The sequence below is a fragment of the Phyllopteryx taeniolatus genome, chromosome 1 (genome assembly GCF_024500385.1).
Source record: "Phyllopteryx taeniolatus isolate TA_2022b chromosome 1, UOR_Ptae_1.2, whole genome shotgun sequence".
NCBI classification, from domain to species: domain Eukaryota; kingdom Metazoa; phylum Chordata; class Actinopteri; order Syngnathiformes; family Syngnathidae; genus Phyllopteryx; species Phyllopteryx taeniolatus.
Window position 1 is genome coordinate 11,871,200 of NC_084502.1, and position 22,265 is coordinate 11,893,464.

Here is a 22,265-nt window from a genome sequence, read left to right on the forward strand (position 1 = left end):
TTCTCAAATCTTTGTATATTGAGGGAGAAGCTAGTTTAGTCTGGGTTGTTAACGTTATAAGTCATGAGCAAGTCACCATTTGTGCATTTCCTTTCCAAATAATCTTCTGTAAGCCATTTCATATTGTAAAATGAGTTTCAAATATATTTTGGGGATTGTTCTTTGGCGTGTATATATACAGGAAGTCCTCGAGTTACGACGCGCTCAGCAGTGATGGTCAGTACAGCATCTTATTTTTTTATTTTAATTTCTTTATACGAAGTGTTAACCCTTTCCTGCTACGGTCACCTGACCGTGGCCGGGAGACGCAGGGGAGACGCCTTCTCCAGGGCCGAGGTCGTCCTCCTCGGGGTTAACTCCCTTCTCTCGTCGCGCAGCTGAGCTGGGTGGCGGCAACCATTAAGGCGCCAAGCACCGATTTGCCGCTTTACCGGCTTTATGAGCTCCTCTGCACTTTCGACGTCAACGGGTCCTCCGCTAATCGCTACTCTTCCCCGCTCGCCGTCACTACACTTGCTACTGTGCGCACTCCTTCTTCCTTCGCAGTCCCGTCTCACTCACACATCGACGCACACACTGAGCTTGCTGTCACAATCACGTGGGACAATACCCGTAACAGAAGTATTTCCACTTTAACGGTGGAATCCGACTTACGCGTAAAATCGCGTTACGTCGCCAGCGTAGGAACGGAACTCATTCGTAAATCGAGGACTTCCTGTAGTTTCAATTATTGTAGGCAATTTTTACAGGGGGTGTCAGTTACTAGCTTGCTCCCCAATCCCACAAATAGCAAACAAGAGTTCCTAAAGTATATTCATATTCAAAAAACAACAAACTGGATGAGTGCAGAGTTTATTGCGAGCAGACAGGAGCAATCAAAGAGCAGCCGGTGAACACTCGGCACACTTGAAAACGCTTTCTTCATCTGGGAGCGTCTTCTTTGGCCACAGCCGCCTCGGACGCAACCTGCGGGAAAAATACGGCGTCGTCGTCAAAGAAGCGGGTCAGAAGCGAACCCAAGCGACCGACTGAGCCAAACCTGCTCGTCCACAATGTCGTCGATGTCCTGTCCCGACGCGTCCAGGTCGACCTGATCCGGGTCGTCAGCGGTCAGGAGGTCCATCGGGGCCTCGGCGATCGCACGGATGGTCTGGTCCTCGAGGGCCAGGGCCGTGTCAAACTGTAGGGGGGATGGAGGACCCTGCGTCCCGTCTCCTTCCACGTCCAGGTCCTGTAGAACAGGTGGATCGGCACGTTAACCTGCAACCGTGGCATCGAGTCACGCCGCAGACAGACCCCGTTCCACGCACGTCACTGAACTCCAGGGGTAGGCTTTCGGTGGGCTGGAGCTCGGCGGCGCTCAGGTACAGGTCTCTGCCGGTGGGGGTCAGATGCTCCTGTGGGGGGGGCTCCTGCTCCGGCTGGTACATGGGGGGAGGCAGGGGGAGGTGAAGCGGGCAGCGGGGGTCGTCCGACTGGCCCATGTGCACTGTACGTTCGCACGGGATGTCCTTGGTTCCCGGGCAGCTCCTGAAAAGAACCTGGTTGCTGTCCTGGAAGATGTCTGAGGGTGCGACTGTCAAGGATGACAAGGAGTCTGAACCACTCAGTTGGAAAGTGCGAGAGAGGAAACGCAGCGCAGCCCTGTAGTAGATGAACCAATAATGACAGTTTGGTTGGAATGGCCACTTCAACCAGAGTATAACGCAGTCAGAATTTGGGAAAATCAGATGATAGGTTCCAGAGAAATAGAGTTGTGTGTGTGTGTGTGTTTTTTGTTGTTTTTGTGATATCGCCACTGGAAAATCTGGTCAAAAAACGCCTTCAAATTAGAGTGAAACATTAGAACTTGAATCTTTCACAACCTATCTCTTGGCTCCTTGTGTCTGCTACTTGGGGAAGCCCTTCTCACACTGGCTGACAAGTTTCTGTTCAAAATATCCGCCAAGAAGCTCGTACGGGCCGAAATTCCAAGGGGTTCTCAGAGTCGATGCGTGGAAAGGACCGTCATGCTTCAAACGGCGTCACTTGCCCTAAAAACACCAATTGGAACTTTATTGCGTCAGTCATCGACTGTGAACTGATTTGTTGCGTTGGATTTTCAAGGCGTTTCAAGCGCTCATTCCATGTTTTTGAGAAAATTCCACAAAGACGGCGACCTCTTGTAATGTTGCAACTCTACAAGTGTGATGACACCCGTGTGATTGAAAGTGACCATGAGCAGAGATCAAAGTAAAAGGCCCCAAATATGATTGTCAAACAGAAAGGCCTGATCGGAACAAAGTTTTCTTAAAAAAACAACAAATATTTCATTAAAATACAAAAACAGTTTATGCAACTCTGCATAGAGCCCTCTACTGGAAAACCAAATTTGTCTTTCTGTGCTAAGTCCTATAACGACTTTAGTGCAGTGATTGCCAAAAGTTGCGTCACTTGCACTTAGTTGAAAAAGTAAGATTTGATTTAATATTTTAAATTTACTACACAATGTATCTTTGGTCATCTCTCTATGCCACTGACATATCGTTACAGGCAGAACAATCTTGTGATTAGGAGTAAGGAATGATGAATAATTGTGAATGCAGTCATTCGCGCATTCTTCACTCTCTACAAAAGGGGAACTATCTTGGTCCACGAGTGGCTAATCCAACCGGACCTGGCAATTCTGTCAGACTGACATTTTTGGGAAACCTCGTCACGTCGCTCATGAAATTCTCTTCCGCTCGATGGAAGAAGGTTCAATTACATGTGCCATTCACAAGAGAAGAACAGCTTTGTGTTCAAACAGACAGGCCGGCATTACACATCGAGTAAACCGAGATGAAATTATCATTATTTCAGTATACAGCGATACTCGCAAGTTTCCACACAAGAGCAGAATTTGTAGGATGTGTACCATTCTTCTAAGAAAACCAGTGATCCGGAAAAATCACTTTTTTGCAGAGAAGACTTTCAGCGGAAGTTACTTGTGGGTTTTTCTTTGCATCCTGACCAAGCTGCCTGGCAGTTATGGCTGAAATCCTTATTGGTCTACATTTTCTACTTGATCAAAGTATGTCCATTACCATATCATTAAATATCTTTTTCTCGATCTATAAATTTCAACTCGGTTTTCTGGCAGGTGTTTTGACAGTAGCCAGCGCAGCCATGGATGACACGCAGGGGTCGGGTCTCGAGAGCCAAGAACCTCATTTTCTGTGTGTACACGAACACTACTTCCAATCAAACCAGCAACGTGTGAAAACATAGCCTTAAAAAAAGCTTTTAAAACACTGCCTTAAAAGCCATTCACACTTGTGTTTGTGTGTAAACGCGTGTACATTAGAAGGCCAAACAAAGTGTGTAAACCTTTGATCGCAGCCATGTAGGTGATTATAGTTAAGGTTATGAATTAAAAAGGGCACACACATTTGTGATAAATAGCTCCACGTGAGCACTGTCCTGCAATTAAGTTTTCCACGTGTACACATTTTCCCAAATATTGTCAATTACTGTATGAAAACATGACAATGTACATACCACATTTTTGTTGGGTGATGTGCCTTGAGATTATTATTCCAACGTAAAATATGTGCCTTAATTGGCTCAATAAAGGTTATCATGAAGACCGACTGTGTCTTACTGTATGGTAAGTGATGTAACTACTTGAGTGTATTATGCCATGCTGATCTCAAATGAAAAGCCACACCAAAAAAACAAAGAAAAAAAGTGAGTGTGCCTTCCAACTGAATTGGTTTTATCCTTTGGCTGGTGAGGGCAAACCAACAGACCGCAGGAAGGAGATCATGTGAGCTCCCATTAAAAGCGGAAGCTACTACAAGTGAGCGGTCACGATGGGGGCCGAAGGTTTTGCGTCTTTTGTGAGGATACGGGAGACGCAGTGCCGGGTCAGGGGAAGGCAGGGATTGCAGCATCGACTTCCATCCATGAAGGAAATGCATTTCTCCTGCGCCGCTCGCGGGTGCACCTAAAAAATGGGGAACAGCAACAAAGTATTTTATTTTTTTATTATTATTATTATTTTTTTGACAACTTCCACTTCAGAATGCCGCAATAAGCCTTCTTCTGTGGTGGCTGTCCTGCGGGTAAAGCCAGTCACGCACCGCACGACACGGCTGAACTGGACGATGCGAACAAATGAATGCCACTCCTGGCGTTCTTAACGGGAAATGACCGCAATTGCATTAGTTCATTGAACCACAAACAACATGGTGCGATTGCCAAAGAAAACGCAGATTGCCCCGGTTGCTGATTTCTCAGTCGGTGGAGAATACATTTTTCAATCTTTTCAATGTGGTACTCATAGGGCTGCACAATTAATCCAATTTTAATACGACTTTGGCACGATTATTCCCCTGATCGTCTGCAATTTTTATATTTAAAATGCTGGCACTGGTGCATATGAAGCACTTTCTCAGCGGGGGCCTGTGTCACTCGATGGAATGACGAGAGCGAGTCATGTCGACAGAAAGATTGGAAATGAGGAGCATCATGGTGAGGAGCTTGTACCTCGAAAAATGTTACTGGGACTAAGAAATTTACGGAAAGTATTTTTAAGAGGTATGATGTAGGTGATGGATAGGAGGAGGGGGCCCAAGAAAGAGCTCTGGGGGACACTGGAAGAAACGAGGGAGGGATGGGATTTCAATGATTTCATTAAACTCAACCACGAACTCCCGAAATACAAGCAGTACATCGACTGTCCCGCCAGGGAAAATAAAATTTTAGACCCCTGCTACACTACGCTAAATAACGCATACCGTGCCAAACCTCGTGCAGCCCTGGGCTCGTCTGATCACTGCTTAATTCACTTGATGCCGACGTACAGGCAAGAACTTAAATGCGCAAAGCCTACAGTGAAAACGGTGAAAACGTGGACCAATGAAGCAAAGATGGAACTTCCACGCTGTCTAGACTGCACAGACTGGAGCGTCTTTGAAAATTCAGCTGGCAGCCTGGATGAATATACGGACACTGTCACATCCTATATCAGTTTCTGTGGAGAGGTGTGTGTACAAAGTCAACACATTCAACAACAACAAGCCGTGGTTCACTGCCAAACTTAAGCAACTCCGGCCGGCTAAGGAGGACGCATATCGGAGAAGGGACACGGCCCTGTATAATCGAGCGAGAAATCAGATGACTAAAGAAATTAACATTGCAACAAAGTTGGAAAAACAGTCCAATTACAAGCGACGATCCGCCCAAGATGAGAACTGAGAGCAACATTTATAATCTGAAAATGTTAAATTGCTGCAACTGGACTGCTCGTTTGTTAAAGACATTTCACCCTAAGTCCAAAAGGCTTCAGTTCTAAAATGTAGGTTTGGAGTCTAGTCACAATAGGGTGTTTTTGTTGTCCAGTGTGGTGAGGGAAACGATCATCCTGTATACCAATCAATCAGTCACTTGTTTTGTGGCAAAACAAGAATCAAACTTAGAATTTCTGCAGTTTGGCTGCTCAACACTTTTTAAATGAATTGTCCTTCATATGATGGGTTTTTATTGTGTTGCATTGCTTTTTTTCCCTCACTGTTTTTATGTTTATTTCAACCTAACCCATAGCCCTTTTACCCATCTACCATGAATCCTACGACCTGGTCTTATCAACTGATTCACTGCCGTGGACGTTTATTTTCATCAACTGGAATCCAACCATTCACTGCCACGAGTGTTGGGAACGACAAACCGTTGCGACCGGATATCCGTTCATAAAGGCTAGAGATACGACTGTATCGGGAGCAAACTCCATAATCAATACAAAATCAGCCAAGAATCCTTAGCTACATCGGTTGTAGGGCGGTGGAACGGATATTGCAAGGCTAAGAATCGGCTTTACAGTTTTCATCTCTTAAAACAAGTGCGAGAGCTCTCGCGCCGATATCTTTTTATAAAGATATAATGCCTGCATATCGAAATAGATAAAGAAGGTTGTGTGAGATCTAGACAGGCGTAGCCTGGGAGAAGGAACAGAAAAGATTGACAAGTCTAAGTCATTTGTCTGGGCTGATTTCCGAAGGTTATAACATCTGTTCTGTGCCTTATAAAGAGTGGCATTTTCTGGCACCTTCCACCCTACTCAGAGTATAAGCTAGATAGCTCCCCTTTGTTTAGGCAATCGTGAAACTGTGTCTCCAACGCGTTGTTACTTCTTGCCAATAAGCGGCATACAACTGGAACTTCATTGGCTTTTCCTGACATAAAAGAACTCACTCAAGAATTGGTTGCTATGAATACTTTTGGCTAATATTTTTTTGCACAGCTTTAACAGCGCTGTGCGCCGCAGACGTACTTCCGTGGTCACAGCGATAGCAAAGAAGTGTGTTCACACACGCTACATTTCCCCCGACAGTTGTAAACACTAAATGCAATGTCGCGGTACGTACCTGAACGCAAGTCCGCCGCCAGCCCCAGTGTCGAAATGTGCCCCGCAGATTGTGAACATGCAGACAATATGGCAAAGGTGGGTACATCTCGGCAATTTCCATGGGCGATATACCTCAGAGTCCTCACAGTCCACTTATCTGTTCCAGTGTGGGTACTTTGCGACCCCAAAAAGAAACTGCCGAGAGGCAGGCACGTGTACACCCTTTTTCTGGGACTTTTTTTTAAATTTCCATTTATTTATTTTATAAATGAATTTCCCTCTATCACATATGCATTCTTGGTTTGATACAACGTCCCTGTCAAATATGAACTAAAAGAAAAAGAAAACTCTAATCGCTGGTCGGGAGATCCCGCTCAATGCACTCTGAAAGACGCTCCCGCTCCCCCGCCCGCAAAACAGTTCCAAACAAAAAGAAAGATACAAAGCAGAGAGAAAGTTAGTAACAAGAGTTCAAGACATTTTATTGTAATTTCATTTTTAAAAAGTCGCCTTGCCCTACGATTGGCTGGCAACCAGTTCGGGGTGTCCCCTGCCTCTCACCTGAAGTCACCTGGGATAGGTGCCAGCGCACCCGCAACTCAATTGAGAAGAAGCGCTTCTGAAAATGGATGGATGGAAAAGTTGGATTGATCCCATGTTCTCAAATATTTTTGCAGTGATTTTTATGTCTCTGGAGTCTTTTTCAGGGAAATGTACAAAATGAGCAAAAGGAATGTAGAATGCAATGAACCTAACCGTTACAACTGAACATTGGCCTAATTGCTGTTTCGGGGATGGGTTGGTTTGCTTATTTATGGAGAGAACAGTCTTTTTCATTTTTCATTCATTTTTGTGTGACGATTAGATTTACTTTAAAGTACCATTTATTTCAATAACAGCAATAATTAATGTATTGTCATGTGCAAAAACAAACACATTTCGATGTACCGCTCCCTGGTGCAGTCAGTTATTCTGAATATTCACTACAGACTAGTAGTATACAAAACACACACGGTGTCACGGCTTCTTTTGTTCTTGCTTACTTGTGATAAACCCAGTCAATGTTATAGAAAAAAAAGTGTTTCTCTGTGGCCATATTATTTAGATGAAATCCGCGGAATAGCCAACAACTATGTAAGTGTACTGAAATAAATGGGTAAGTCAGAGATGTCCTATTTATTCAGGAATAAATGATGTGCCCTTTTTTCCTCACTTCAGCCTCTGCCCCCCAAAATGTCTGTGCACGTCCCTGTGGAGAGGACACACGGCCAGGTATGTCCAATCAGCCGGTAGCGCTAACCTGGTCATCACGACTTCAAGTTCAAAAAGTCAGCACTCAGCAAGCAGTGCCATTGTTTAATAAATAAAAATACTATTGTTTGTTGAGATTTTCTCTATAAAATAAATTGTTGTGGTCTATTTAAATTTTGAAATTTGAAAATATAGATGTAAAATATATTTTGTTTATCTATGCCATAAAGCAACAATTCTCACAGATATTTTAAAATATGGTGAGACAAATGTCAATTTATAGAATTGGGTTAAGTCAAATTAAGGTGCTTCATGATTCGAATCGATCGATCCCATACTGAAGCGAATTGTACCGTTCCACCCTTAAAGATTTAGTTTTTTAATCGAATCATAATCTGTGTATCTAGGTATGTATCGCATCGGCCTCATGCCACAGATTCCTAACCCTAACTGCCACCGACGTTTATATTCGTCAAGTACGTTTTTCAACAGGTAGGCGTGGAAGAGGTTCTCTCGTCGCGCCCAGCTTGTCTGTGGAGTGCAGGTTCTAAACCAAATAACAGACCCTTGTAGATGGCTGCGTTGCATCGCTTTGGATTTGAGATCAGCAATTTTTTAACAGAACATCAAGCTTTGGGGGTGAATCTCGAGCTTGTCACGTCTATTATGAGGGAGAGAAATGCCAACACGCAAGTCGGACAAGTTTAGGCACCCGACAGTGTATGTGTCACGGTAGGTAGTAGAAAGTGTGTCGCTACGGGTTGATGGAGTGAATGGCGAACGGCATGTAAAAAAATCAGTTGAGTACCTGAGGAGCTCCGTCTGTCACCGTCTGCCTTCGCTCTCTCAGCTGCCGGTGCAGCAGAGCTTCCACACCGTAGCGGCGGCGGTAGCGACGGAGAGCTTTGAGCTTTTTCAGATTCTCCCTCTCCTTTACAGACAGGCCTTCAGGTCCTGTCAGAAGACTGCTTCCTGTGTCCAAGTACAAACACACGGTCGGGTCGGTGACATCTCGCGAGATGGGACTGCCGATTGATGACGACTCAATATTTACCGATGGTTTCGTGCTCGACTTTGCGGTTGTGCAGATATCTGCGCTTCTTCTCCTTCAGCAGATGCTGCAGGCGTTTGAACTGGTCAATGTAGAGGGACTGGAGCCTGATGAGTTTATCTCGAGTGAAGAGCGCCACCTCCTCTGCCGTGTACACGCCAGCATGTCTGCAGGGGTGCACAAATTTAGGGGCCGCACCTCGACGCTTCTTTATGGCAAACTCATCGCAGGCCACATTAGGTACGCCACACACTTGCTCGACTGACCTTCACGCAACCGGTGACTTGCTGCAATGGAAAAACTCTTGACGCCTGCTGTTCTTATCGGGGGAAAAAATGGTTTTCAGGCGCCGCATATTTTATTGAATGACGGCGTAAAGATTATGACGATAAACCCCAGCTGATTTGCCAATCACCATTCACCAACTCACCTAGTAGCAAATGTTTCTGTAAAACTATTCACTGAAAATCAAAACCAGCCTATCTGCATACTTTTGTGCTCTTTCTGTAACGCCCTAGGATGGCGCCATGTTAGCAGAGAAGTAGCTAGCATTGGCCACCAACTGATAGCCAGCTGGCTTGACAGCGAACAGCAGTACCGTGGAAGATTAGAGTAGGGGTCCGACAAGCAGGTGAGGTGAAAGCTAAGTGGTAAACTGAGAAAGGGATATAAGGTTAAAACCATATTCAAGTGTTTTGGGATCAGAGTACCTGGTACATTTACGATCTAAACATAAGTAACTGGGGGGCGTCCATTGGTCCCTAACCCCCGTGAATAGCGAGGGTTTACTGGACTGTAATTGATCAGTGATATCTATCACTGATTTTAGACTCATGACAACCATTCACTAGAAAATGAATGGGTAGCTAATCAAGCAACTGAAATGGAATGGTGGGGCAAATTGTTAAGAGCAAGGCTATCCTAGTTAACGAAAACGAAGGCAATAACTAAAATTAAAATTGAAAAAACAGGCGGTTTTAAAAAACGATAACTAACAAACGAGATTTGACGTTTACAAAACTATCAAGAGAAAATTCCCTTCCTTTTCATCTCTGTCAATTAATTTCATACATGAGCTTTCGGCGTTGATTTTAAATGTATTTATTTCGGTACAGCCGAACGGAACAAGGAAAGTAAGTATAAGTGACGGCATTGGGCAGCGTCTCTGTTTTGCTGCTGAGCATAAGTTTTGTAACATGTGTGAAGCCGTTTTTTGTTGCTACGCGTTACCCACGGAGATGACTAAGACAGCTACCGACTAGATGCTACCAAGAAAGGCAGATGTGAAAACAGATGAGGACTTTGGCTCTTTGGCACACAGAAGACTGAACTGCAGCAAAACAACAAAAGGAAAACTTCAAAAGCTTTGTCACAATAATCCTGGACGCAACAAAAACAGACTTTCACTGCAGATACAGGAGGTAAACACAAACTCTATCTATCTATCTATTAGGGATGGAGCGTTTTTTGACAACCGTCAAAACGGTTTGGTCCACGTGTGTCCCGTTTGGTTCCGAGGCACGCGCACTCACGGCGCGTACGGTTGTGGGAATTCAATCTGACACTCCAACGCTACTCTTGAGAGTGTACATTCCAACAGTGCTCTGAGGAGATTTCTGAACGCACCCTAGAACGTGCCAGTGTTGCCACCATGCTTGTTCGTGGCGCTGTCAATGTGTTGTGATTTTACAGAGAAAACTACATTTCCCAACACCTTTACCATCCCATTACCATTGTTCTTATCATTTTATTGGCTCCCTGGCAACATTGTAGCATAGGAAAAATAAGTTTGGCCTACTTCAGCAAGGATACGCGGTTAAAGTGGTAGATATACTTCCTACGCAGTTTACCCGATGTGGATGGAAATACCCTCGGATGAAAGCTGAACGTCTGCAGTTAAAACACATCTTATTTGTTTTAATTCAAATCCATTGTGGTGGCGTTTAGAGCCCAAAAGATGAGAATAGTGTCCTTGGTCCCATGACCAAAGAGACCAATGTTATGCATGAGCTAAGTTGATTCACGCATAATTTTCATTAGATAATCTACCCCTATTGGATATGAATTATGAAATATGTCTATGTTATATAAGACTTATTTAAGAACTTGTGCTTTTATTTAGAGATTTAGACCAGTGTTTTCCAACCTTTGCTCAGTCAAGGCACATATTTTGCAGAAGAAAAACCTAATGGTTGACCACCAAACAAAAAGATCGTAAAAAGCATTGAACACAAAGCTGAAATATTTGCAGGAAGGCATGACCTATTCTGTTGTGTATGAATTGCAACAGGTGGACACAACTTTATTGTATCTTTTGTCTTCCAAAGGAAGAGCATTTAATTGTTCTGCCTGTCACTATATGCCACTGACATAGACAAGATATATTTCTGATTAATAAAAAAATCATTTAAATACAAAAAATAATAATAATACTGCATTATTATTCAAGTAAATTGTGATTTTCTTCAGAGCCAATGTGTACCGAACCGAACTGCAAACGGCGAGCACAAAACCGAGAAACAAACCAAACCCTGGATTTTGTGAACCATCCTGGGACATGGACACAATTGTCATGTTTTTGGCTCTAAACACCACCACAATGGATTTAAAATGAAACGAACAAGATGTGCTTTAACCACAGACTTTTAGCTTAATTTGAGGGTACTATTTAATTACATCCAAATAAGGTGAACGGTGTAGGAATTACAACAGTTGATATGTGTGCAAACTCCCACTTTTGAAGGGACCGCAAGTAGTGGGACAAACAAATGAACAATCCTAAATCAAACTGACTTTTGAATACACGTTTGCTCATCGTTTGCAGTCGCATATTTGCTGAGGCTGGATTTCATCCCTGGTAATGCCCTACCAAAACTGTTTTCACTTCCTTGTTCTTGTTGCTTGGAGCATTTTCCCTTTAGTTTTGTCTTCAGCAGGTCAAATGTATGTGCAGTCAGATTCAGGTCAGGTAATTGATTTCCATCACATTTCACTTCTTTGCCTTCAAAAACTCTTTGGTTGCTGTTGCAATATGCATCGAGTCATTCTGTGAATCACCGTCCAGTGTGTTCTGAAGCATTTTGTTGAATATGAGCAGACATTGCCCAGCAAAACCCTTGAGAATTAATTCAGCTTCTTTTGTCAGCAATCACCTCATCAATAAACACAAAGGAACCTGTTCCACTATCCACATCCTGGTCACCACCTCTTCCAGCTTCTTCCCACAGGTAGGCGCTATCGATCAATGCAAACTACAAGCCCAATTCCAATGAAGTTGGGACGTTGTGTTAAACATAAATAAAAACAGAATACAATGATTTGCAAATCAAGTTCAACCTATATTTAATTGAATACACTACAAAGACAAGATATTTAATGTTCAAACTGATCAACCTTGTTTTGAGCAAATATTCATGAACTTTGAATTGTATGGCTGCAACACGTTCCAAAAAAGCTGGGACAGGGTCATGTTTAGCACTGTGTTACATCACCTTTTCTTTTAACAACATTCAATAAACGTTTGGGAACTGAGGACACTCATTGTTGAAGCTTTGTCAGTAGAATTCTTTCCCATTCTTGCTCGATGTACAGCTTCAGCTGTTCAACAGTCCGGGGTCTCCGTTGTCGTATTTTACGCTTCATAATGCGCCACACATTTTCAATGGGTGACAGGTCTGGACTGCAGGCAGGCCAGTCTAGTACGCACACTCTTTTACTACGAAGCCACGCTGTTGTAACACGTGCAGAAATAAGCAGGGGCGTCCATGAAAAAGATGTTGCTTGGATGGCAGCATGTTTCTCCAAAACCTGTATGTACCTTTCAGCATGAATGGTGCCTTCACAGATGTGTAAGTTACCCATGCCATTGGCACTAACACTGCCCCATACCATCACAGATGCTGGCTTTTGAACTTTGCGTCCATAACTGTCCGAAGGTTTTTTTGTCCTCTTTGGCCCGGAGGACACGACGGCCACAATTTCCAAAAACAATTTGAAATGCGGACTCGTCGGACCACAGAACACTTTTCCACTTTGCGTCGGTCCATCTTGGATGAGCTCGGGCCCAGAGAAATGGCCGGCGTTTCTGGGTGTTGTTGATAAATGAATATGATTTGCAAATCATTGTATTCTGTTTTTATTTATGTTTAACACAACGTCCCAACTTCATTGGAATTGGGGTTGTAAACACAGTCGCTTGCCGTTGCCTTCAATGGGAACAACGACCTTCCCAACATGGCCACGTCTATCAGCAGGGCTGGCGTATCTTTCAGTCGTTTGATTGGTGAACTAGAGTTAAACGTCACTAGCGGTTACGTTGGATTGGAGCAAACAGTGCCCAAAGCGCAAGTCTTAGTCTGAACAGATGGCACATGAAAAAAAATGATAAGTAAGCAATAATTGATAAATGGCACAGTGGGCGACTGGTTAGCACATCTGCCTCACAGTTCTGGGGACCGGAGTTCAAATCCCGGCCCCGCCTGTGTGGTGTCTGCATGTTCTTCCCGTGTCTGGGTGGGTTTTCTCCGGGCACTCCGGTTTCCTCCCACATCCCAAAAACATGCGCGGTAGGTTCATTTAAGACTCTAAATGGTCCGTAAGTGTGAATATGAGTGCAAATGGTTGTTTGTTTATCTGTGCCCTGCGATTCCTACCCACCTCTGTATATAAATACTCTCAAATTAAAGCTAAGTCTGGTCGTTTCATTTCAAGTCTGGGAACAGTTTTAAAAGTACCTCTATTTGATTTCTGCATGGTTGTTCATCACTTTTTAAATCTCTTTCGTTGAGTTTTTAAATCACACAATATTTACTGTGACCTTTTTTCTTTAATCTTGTATACAAGAATTACCCTGTTTAAAAAGCAAAGTAATACTGAAACTAATAAAAACTAAATTAAAACTAATAATTAAAAAACAAACCAAAAAAAACCTTGGCTTTAAAATTAATTAAAACTAAACTGAATTTGAAAAAAAAAAAAAAATCCCAAACTATAACAACCCTGGTGCAGTGGATTTACCGGAATTTCGCGTGTATATTGCGCACCCATGTATAATACGCACCCCCAAAGGTGACCTCAAAATTCTGGAAAACCCTTCTACCTATGTATAATGCATTTTTACAACGCATGATTTTGCTTCTAGCCATATAATCAAAACGAAGTATTATCTGTATTTTGTTAGTTTTTTCAAAGAATTATTCTGAAGCACTTCATTTGAACATGTAATTTATTTTTATTTACTTGCTGCTCTTTTGAAATTCACAGCCCTACTTTTATTTAGTAAATCAGAAAACACAGTTCTGCTCATGTTTGATTACCCGGAGAGAATTTGTAAGATGGGTACAATTGTTTAAAGAAAACATGAAGGGCCAGGTGAAACATTTAATTTTAAAGGGATTCAAATTAAACGGTCAAGCATTTCAGAAAAGCCTTATCATCGAACAAAACATAAGAATAAAGAAATTAATGATGGTGGTTGTTCAGTAAGTCGCAGTATATATATATATATATATATATATATTAAAAAAATTTTAAAAAACAGTTAACAAATTCTGACAGGGTATGTAAACTTATGAGTACATATTATGCAGTCATATGTACCCGTCATATTGGAATGAAAGTGTAGGCCTCACCTTTTTCATAGCCTCTAGGTAGCGCTGGCATATTAGAATGAAAGTGTACACCTTTCTCATAACCGCTAGGTGGTGGTGGCATATTGAAATGAACGTGTACCGCTTTTTCATAACCTCTAGATGAGAGCACACATTTATAAAATGGGAAAGTTTTTTCTTCTTCCATTTTCCCCTATACCTATGTATAATGCGCACCATTGATTTTGGACATTTTTGTGGGGGGGTCGGGGGGGATGCGCATTATACACGAGAAATTACGGTAATTGTGCAACCATGGCGGAAGTGCTCCAGTACTTCATTGCTAACAATATGAGCTTCTGAGGCCGTTCTTAGAGCTTTGCTTAGCGCTGGAGAATGAACATGGGTGGGATAATCTGTCTTACTTGAGAGGATCTTCGTGGTCGCTGTCGATGCTGTCGGCCTCACTTTCAGGGTCTCCTCTCCACGTCTGGTCCAGTACCAGGGGACCCTGCTCCTCCTCACTCATTGGACTGTCCTCATCTGGACAACACATTTCATACATGACTACGCACACATGCAACTGAAAATTCTTCAGCAAAAATACAGTAAAATACACAACAAGGAGACAATGATGAAAACCTTGTATGACCAGTTTCTCCAGTGTTCCTACACATTTGAAAGTGTAAAATTACATACTTCTTCCTGTCACTAATTACAAGAGTTGTTAGTTTAAAAAAAGAAATAATTAAATCTAGTTAATTCTGGGTTAAAAATAAATAAATAAATAAAAATTTAAAAAATTAAATAAACATGGGGAAACAAGAGGCCCTTAACGGTTTATAAAGCTGATGTTTTTGCTGACTAAAGGGTCTCTGAGGGTTCATGTGACTTTGAAGTTTCCATGATTGACGATGGGGACAATGAAGAATAAATCAACTGGGCATCACGGTGGTTGAGTGGTTAGCACCTCTGCCTCACAGTTCTGAGGTTTTCAATAACAACAACAATAAAAATAAATAATACTGCATTTGACTTATCTAGTGCTTTTCAAGGAACTCAAAGATGCTTTACAATTTCTCGCCTTATTTATTCACTTCTCGAGTCACACCTGCTGGTGGTGGTAAGCAACTTGTGCAGCCACAGCTGCCCTGCAGGGGGCAGTCTGACAGAAACATGACTGCCATTCTGCACCATTTTCTTTCTTCTTTATTGCTAGAATATTCTTATTTCCTGCATAGTGGAGGGAAGAGAGGAATTTGCCCTTGTAATGATTTGGGAGTTCTAAGTGAGTACGGCTAATATGACTTGGTGGTTTGTGCTCATGATGTCAGCATACTTAAAAAATATTGACAAAATGATGGGCACTGTAGACATTTTTGGGGGGGATTGTTGATTAAATAGTGACGTTAATGTGTGTAGATATGTCATTTTTATTTGACCGATAATTTTACAAAAACATTATTTTAACCTCGCGACCCCAGTAAGGATAAGCGGTACGGAAAATGAATGACGGAATGAATGTTATTTTAACATTTGTAGTTCCCAATTATAACAACATATAACATAGCTGCAGAAGTAGCAGCTTATTAAAACAACACAATTTACTGCTTTATAAAAGACAAATTGAAGTTTGTCTGTTTTTTTACTCTGTCGTTTAGCAGTGTACGCATACATATACGTACGTAGGCGTACACTGCACGTCTTTACCCTGTAAGCTTTTTCACCAAAGCCTTAAACTACAGTATATAATATGTATGAATGAATGAGTGAGTGAATGTGTCTCCATAGATCATTTTACACTTGAAACTATATGAGTCCCGGGTTGTACGTCATGGAAACAGTGAGTCCTACTTTTCAAAAGTCTGCAGCCTTTCTTTAAACGCTGCTTTGTCAACATGTTCAACGGCTACATCTAGTGAAAATAGCGAGTACGCGATGCTGTACATAATGTGAGCATGTGTGCGCCATATACGCGGTCACGTTTGTATTTGCAGTGTTGGGCAAAGTGCACCATAATTGCAAGATGACAGGAAACGGGAAATGTCCCACCGTGTTTTTTGTTCCCAGCTGAAGAAATTGGGGGGATGGTTGTGTTTAAAACGGATTTTGTCACTTTGAGGGTTTAAGTTGTGTCGTCTTTGTTCCGACTTCCTACAAATTCGACATGCCAGCTCGTTGGTGTTAGCAGGATGCCCGCGCTTGAATCCAAAATGTTACCACATCGTCGCGGTGGCGTTAGGCTTTGAAACTAACTCCATTACTATTATTAGTATTTCTCAATTGCTAAACCCAAAAACCCAATTGTCTGAGCCAAATCCTCAGTGCCCAGAAACCACTTATTGAATGGATCACTCTTTTGGGAGAACCTTAAGCATTTTTCACCGAGTTAAACCCAACTTGCCAACACATTTTCACCCACTAAAACACATTTTGCACTCGGATGTGACACTTGCGGTGCGTAACGGTAAGTAAGCACAGGGAGTAAAAGCCAAACTCAAAGAGAGCAACTCGCAACTCAAAATTGATCACACTTGCGGCTAATGATGTGAAGAGTGAGTTCAGTGAGCACTGGGTGTTGAAGTTTGACTACAGAGGCAGAGGAAGACATACAGGACAAGACAAAAGGACAATTATGTCTTTCAGATGGAACACGGGCAACTTTCGTAGACCGTGTTCTTGCCCACGATTTGACAATGAGCCAGTGCAGCCTAACATAAGTAGATTGACTGTGTCCACCGTGGGCATGGTATGCCATAGTCATGCTGTATGTCCTCAAAATAATGGTGCGCCAAAATCTTATGCTGGTGCTACTGACTGAAAAAGTGCAAAGGTTACTGTGGAGCCCCGAAATGTCGAACTTTCTGCCCCTGAAGATGAAGACATGACGAGTCATCGGACAGCCGTAAGCGCAACATTTACCTAGAATACGACTCGCTTCGGAGCGACCTCCATCGAGGCCGCGCGTTTCTGCGCGGCTGTACCCGCTCAGCTGGGACAGCAGCGTCTCTGGCGACGGACCGGACGACGCCTTCCTCATCTGAGCGCGGAGGGCCATGGCATTCCTGCGGGCGTGCTCGGCACAGAATGTCACACTTTAAAAACAAAAACAAAGCAGACAAAAGCGGGGAGTGAGAAACTTGTAGTTACGGCACATACTGCTAGATCACACTTGGAAATGCCTCAAGAATGCGGTAACAACCGAATGAATGCTGCATGAAACACTATACAAGTGGCACATGGTGTAAAGAAGTGGGTTGCAGACAGCTAGTAAAATAAATGACCCGCCTTCATCTACACATTATTTGCTATGGTCCAGAGACTTACCAAGTTCCCACACGGAACAAATTGGGTAAGGGACAGGGAGTACCACTAGTTTACGCTATAAACAAATCCAGTGCTGCTCAGTCTCTGGCCAGCGGACACCATGGCGAGCAATATGCTTTCGGTGTTACGGAAAAGTCACTTGAAGCAGCGTCTCGTCAACGCCAATATGACTGCAGCACAACAGAAGTTCCATGTGATCCGATGTTATTTCATTTTTATACATGCAGTTACGGTCACACTCAGTTTCTTAAAGATCGGACCCATGCCATCAAACTCCTTTTTTTTGCATAACAGCTCAAAATAAGTCTGTGACCTGGTCTAAATTTGACGTCTACACATTTATAAATTGAATGCAATATAGCTTAGGAAAGGCAAAAGGCAGGAAAATGATCCAATTATTTTCAAGAGTCGTGACGTAGCTGCGCTACTCGAAGCCCACTGCCCACTTCGTGGTTGATACCCACGCACACAACTCAGGAAAAATTGCTGAGCGACAACGCAGATCAAAAACTTTGCATCAGCTGCCGACCTCAGAGGAGTTGAGCAATAAATGCTTCGATTTTGAGTGGGAGGAATCGGAAGTAAGTTTGTGTTGTGGAAGTAAGTTTGTGTTGTGGAAGTTGAAGGAGCGGCAGAGGCGGTCGTAGCTCTCTCTAGCGCGAGACGCGCTTGACCCTCGACACCGTGCTACAGCTTCAGGCGCTGGAACAAGTTTGTAGTGTTGCCCGTCTTCGTTGCAACGTCTTTCTTATACATCTTGAGAAGACAGTCGTTTGTTGTGTCATTTTGCCTGTAGCCACACCATTTTCAAATAATAGACGTTACGTGCCCTTTTTTTTTGGAACTATTTCAGGCTTGCTAGGATCTCTCTTTTCCTCCATGCTGGTGGCGACTCCGTTGAGCAACAGTAGCGGGGGTGGAGTCTCCGCCCTTTGTGTCCCACACTCCACGGAACAAGCGCTCAAGCGGACTGAATAGTATACAAAATACGATCGACAAACCATTTTTCACATCGAACTTTAATAAATATCGATCGAATCGAGCTTCTCCATATATCGCCCTGCACTAAACAAGTCATTCTTCAAAAATCCTTTACACCAAATGCCATCACGATGCTCAACTCAACAATTTTTATAACCTGAACTTCTCCACGTTGACGTTTGGCTTATTGTACTAGATCTTATTTCACCTTTACTTTTATTCCAATTCTTAATATATCTGACTTCCGTTTTTAATGTGTCTATTAAAGGTTTGTCTTCTACAGTGCTGAGCCAAAGACAATTTTCAACCTCAGAGGACAAAGGTTTATTCTATGGGAATTTTTGGGAATATACCCAAATGAACTAAATTGAAGGCTGGCTTCTTAATAGGAAACTTGAATTTTAAAAAATGAAAATATACACTAAATTGCCAAAAGTATTGGCTCACCAACCTTGACTCAGATATGATTTTGAGTGACATCCCAGTCTTAATCCATATGGTTCAATATGACGTTGGTCCACCCTCCGCAGTTATAACAGCTTAAACTCTTCGGAAAAGGCTTTCCAAAGTTTCCACAAGGTTTAGGAGTGTGTTTATGGGAATTTGTGAGTTCACACACTGATGTTGGACAAGAAGGCCTGGCTCTCAGTCTCCGCTCAAATTCATCCCAAAAGTATTCAATAGGGTTGAGGTCAGGACTCTGTGTCAAGTTCATCCACAAACTATGATCCGTGTCTTTAAGGACCTTGGTTTGTGCACTGGTGCACAGACATGTTGGAAGAGGAAAGGGCTGTCTCCAAACTGTTCCCACAAAGTTGGAAATGTCCAAAATATTCGCCCCTGAGCTCCAGTGGAAGGAACTCTGAATGCTTCAGCATACCAAGAGATTTTGGGCAGGCAAACAGTTTGGGGATGACGCCTTCCTGTTCCAACATGTCTGTGCACCAGTGCACAAAGCAAGGTTCATAAAGACATGGAGGAGATAATTTGGTGTGGATGAACCTGACTGGCCTGCACAGACTCCTTAGAACACCTTTGGCCTGATTTGGAGCGGACAGTGAGCCTGGCCTTGTCATCCGACATCAGTCTGTGACCTCACAAATATGCTCCTGCAAGAATGGGCAACAAGTTCCATAAAGTCACTCCTGAACCTTGTTGAAAGTCTTCCCACAAGAGTTGAATCTGTTACAGCTGCAGAAAGGTATCCCATCATCATATGAACCCATATGGATTTAGAACGGGATATCACTTCACATCACATCATATCATATGTGAGTCAAGGCAGGTGAGCAAATACTTTTGGCAATAAAGTGTACTTGAGCATAATCCTGACTAAGTACAGCTAAATATGAAGAGCCCATTGCAAAAGGTTGAGGGAAGATTCTGCTTTTATTTGCATTTTGAATGAATTTCTTATCATGAAACATTATGTATTGGACTGTTGGTATTTTTACATGGCATTTTGGATTTTTGTTAATTTTAGGAGTCAGGAGGGTTATATTGAACACAACACTCACATTTTTGTTCTTTAATGAAAGTATTTTTTTCATAAAATATTTTAAACTTGATCCCAGTACTAGTTCCATATAAATCTGTTGAAATTATATTATTTTGCATGGACGTCTGCGTTTGATCAAATTGATTTATGTTGCTTTTTCAGTCATTTACCCTCAACTCCCAGTTAATTCCCATAAATCCCACGGAAACTATTTGCAACCCTCGCTATGTATAAAAATGTAATATACATGATGTTTTCGATGTAGGGCCATTTTTAAACAACGGATTTTCTTGATTGTTTTTAACATCTATAAAAGGCGGTCACGAGTTGGCAACAATTGGGAAGGGCAGTTCCCAGGATGCTAACAGTAGAGAACCGGAGGAGCGTTTCCCGTAACGCTTCGCTTACCCGTCTTTCCTCTCGACCTTTGGCGCAGCGTTGGGGCAGCGTTTGCCATTCTTAGCGGAGACGTAATTGCATTGCTTGTACGGGGCGCTCTTGTCCTCCAGAATGTGTTTGATGCAGAACTCCAAGCCGTCCAGACGTGGTTGGGAGCACGGCCGCTGCGTGAAGGCGCACGTCTGCGCCTCCTGAGGACGCGCCGTCTGCTGCGTCAGCCGGTTCCGGCTGCTCGGCAGGACGTGGATTCGGATCCTGTTCATCGCAAGTCTGCAAACAGTTTCATGACAACGTGCAACTTAGGCCGGACAGATTAAATAGGCAAAAATAACAATCCATTTCAGTTATACAGCACCTTTCTATGCAACTTATCCTCACTGGGTCACGGGTGTGCTGCAACCCATCCCTGCTGACTTTGGGCGAGAGGCGAGGTACACCCTGGACTGGTCGCCAGCCAATGCAAGGGCCACCCCGATTGACAATTTAGACTCTCCAATGAAGCTAACGTGGATGTTTTTGGAATGTGGGAGGAAGCCCGAGTACCCGCGGAAAACCACGCAAGCACTGGGAGAACGTGCAAGAGCGGAGAGTCTGACCAGAACGTCAGAAACGGGAGGCAGACGCACTGACCGCTCGTCCGGTGACTCCCAGCTACTGTGCCGAGCCACGAGCCACATCGCAGACGGTATGCTAGCATTTATTGTCAGTCCTCAATATACGTGAAACATACAGACGGCCGAAATGAATTTTCCAACTTTGACTTTTCTCTTACAAAAACCAGACAAAAAAAAAAAATTAGAAAACAGAGCAGCCACACTTTGTAGTGTCAGGCGCTTCTAGATGAACGCGGAAGTATGCGAACAAACGCAGACTCATTTATATTAAGAATATAAAACAAGAAGAGTGAAAGAAAGGCAAGGGGACGGAAAGGGCTTTCTTCTCCTCCAAGCTTGGAGCACGCCGATGCCGAGCTTCCGCCCGCCTCTACCGCTCGCGTCGCGTTTTTCGGATTCCCACATAGTTTCTAGGCAGGACAGGCTCCGCTGCAACATGATTGGCTCCTGCGTCGCGGGAAGGGCAGGCTACCCACATGTAACGAGATCGCCATCCCAAACATGCATCACATTTGTTCCAAATTAAAAACAAAGATGTTATGGTTAGGTTTAGGGCAAGGGTTTGGTCTGAAGGTGGATTAGGATGGGTTAATGGTAGGATTAGGCTGGGTCAGCGTTAGTGGGCTGCAGCTGTTAACGCAGCCACACATAAATCACGTCTCCCGTCTGGAAGAGGTAGGGCGTGGCCTACAAAGATACAACAGCCAATCATAGTGCAGCGGCGCGTGTCCTGCCTAGAAACTATGTGGGAATCCTAATAACGCGCCTGCGTCACTCCTTGATGGCGGCGCCATCTTTGTTTGGGAGTTGCTCATCGTAGCTAACGCTTATCTTCAGCTTGCAGCCAACACTTGGCGCATTCCCTCACCGTGAGGCATACTAACCTTTCACGGAGGGCAATGAAATGGTTCCATGACCGTAAAATGAGTTTATCTGTCTATTTGAAGCGAGTAACTACGTCACGTACCTCCCTTGTAGTAGTCCACCGCAACCTAGCTGCCGAAGTACAATGCGCCGCAACCAAACTGCCTGCCTCCAACTACAACCAACAGCCGCACGGTCCACGCAAGCCCGCCCCCCACAAGCTTTGATTGGCTCACGACAACTGATCTCACTTGTGGAAAAGGTTGCCTATCAAAAACGAATGTTTCTTGTGGTTTACGCCAACAAAACTGCACTTGTAATGAAA

General features: G+C 43.4%; 1 protein-coding gene across 2 annotated transcripts; it reads right to left on the reverse strand.

Moving 5' to 3' along the window:
* Positions 1–836: 836 nt before the first annotated feature.
* kansl2 (KAT8 regulatory NSL complex subunit 2) lies at positions 837–22,198 on the reverse strand. Of its 2 annotated transcripts, XM_061771790.1 has the most exons (11): positions 22,044–22,061; positions 20,818–20,905; positions 20,472–20,732; positions 17,180–17,352; positions 14,683–14,800; positions 8,673–8,836; positions 8,427–8,590; positions 3,871–3,967; positions 1,311–1,564; positions 1,040–1,231; positions 837–966 (listed from the first exon to the last, which is right to left on the reverse strand). In XM_061771790.1, the coding sequence occupies exons 3-11, from the start codon at positions 20,723–20,725 to the stop codon at positions 922–924; spliced, it is 1,461 nt and encodes a 486-aa protein (XP_061627774.1). In that variant the 5' UTR covers positions 20,726–20,732; positions 20,818–20,905; positions 22,044–22,061; the 3' UTR covers positions 837–921. The 2 variants fall into 2 exon arrangements, with proteins under 2 accessions (XP_061627774.1, XP_061627765.1); XM_061771781.1 differs by lacking the exon at positions 20,818–20,905 and having other exon boundaries at positions 22,044–22,198.
* Positions 22,199–22,265: the final 67 nt, after the last annotated feature.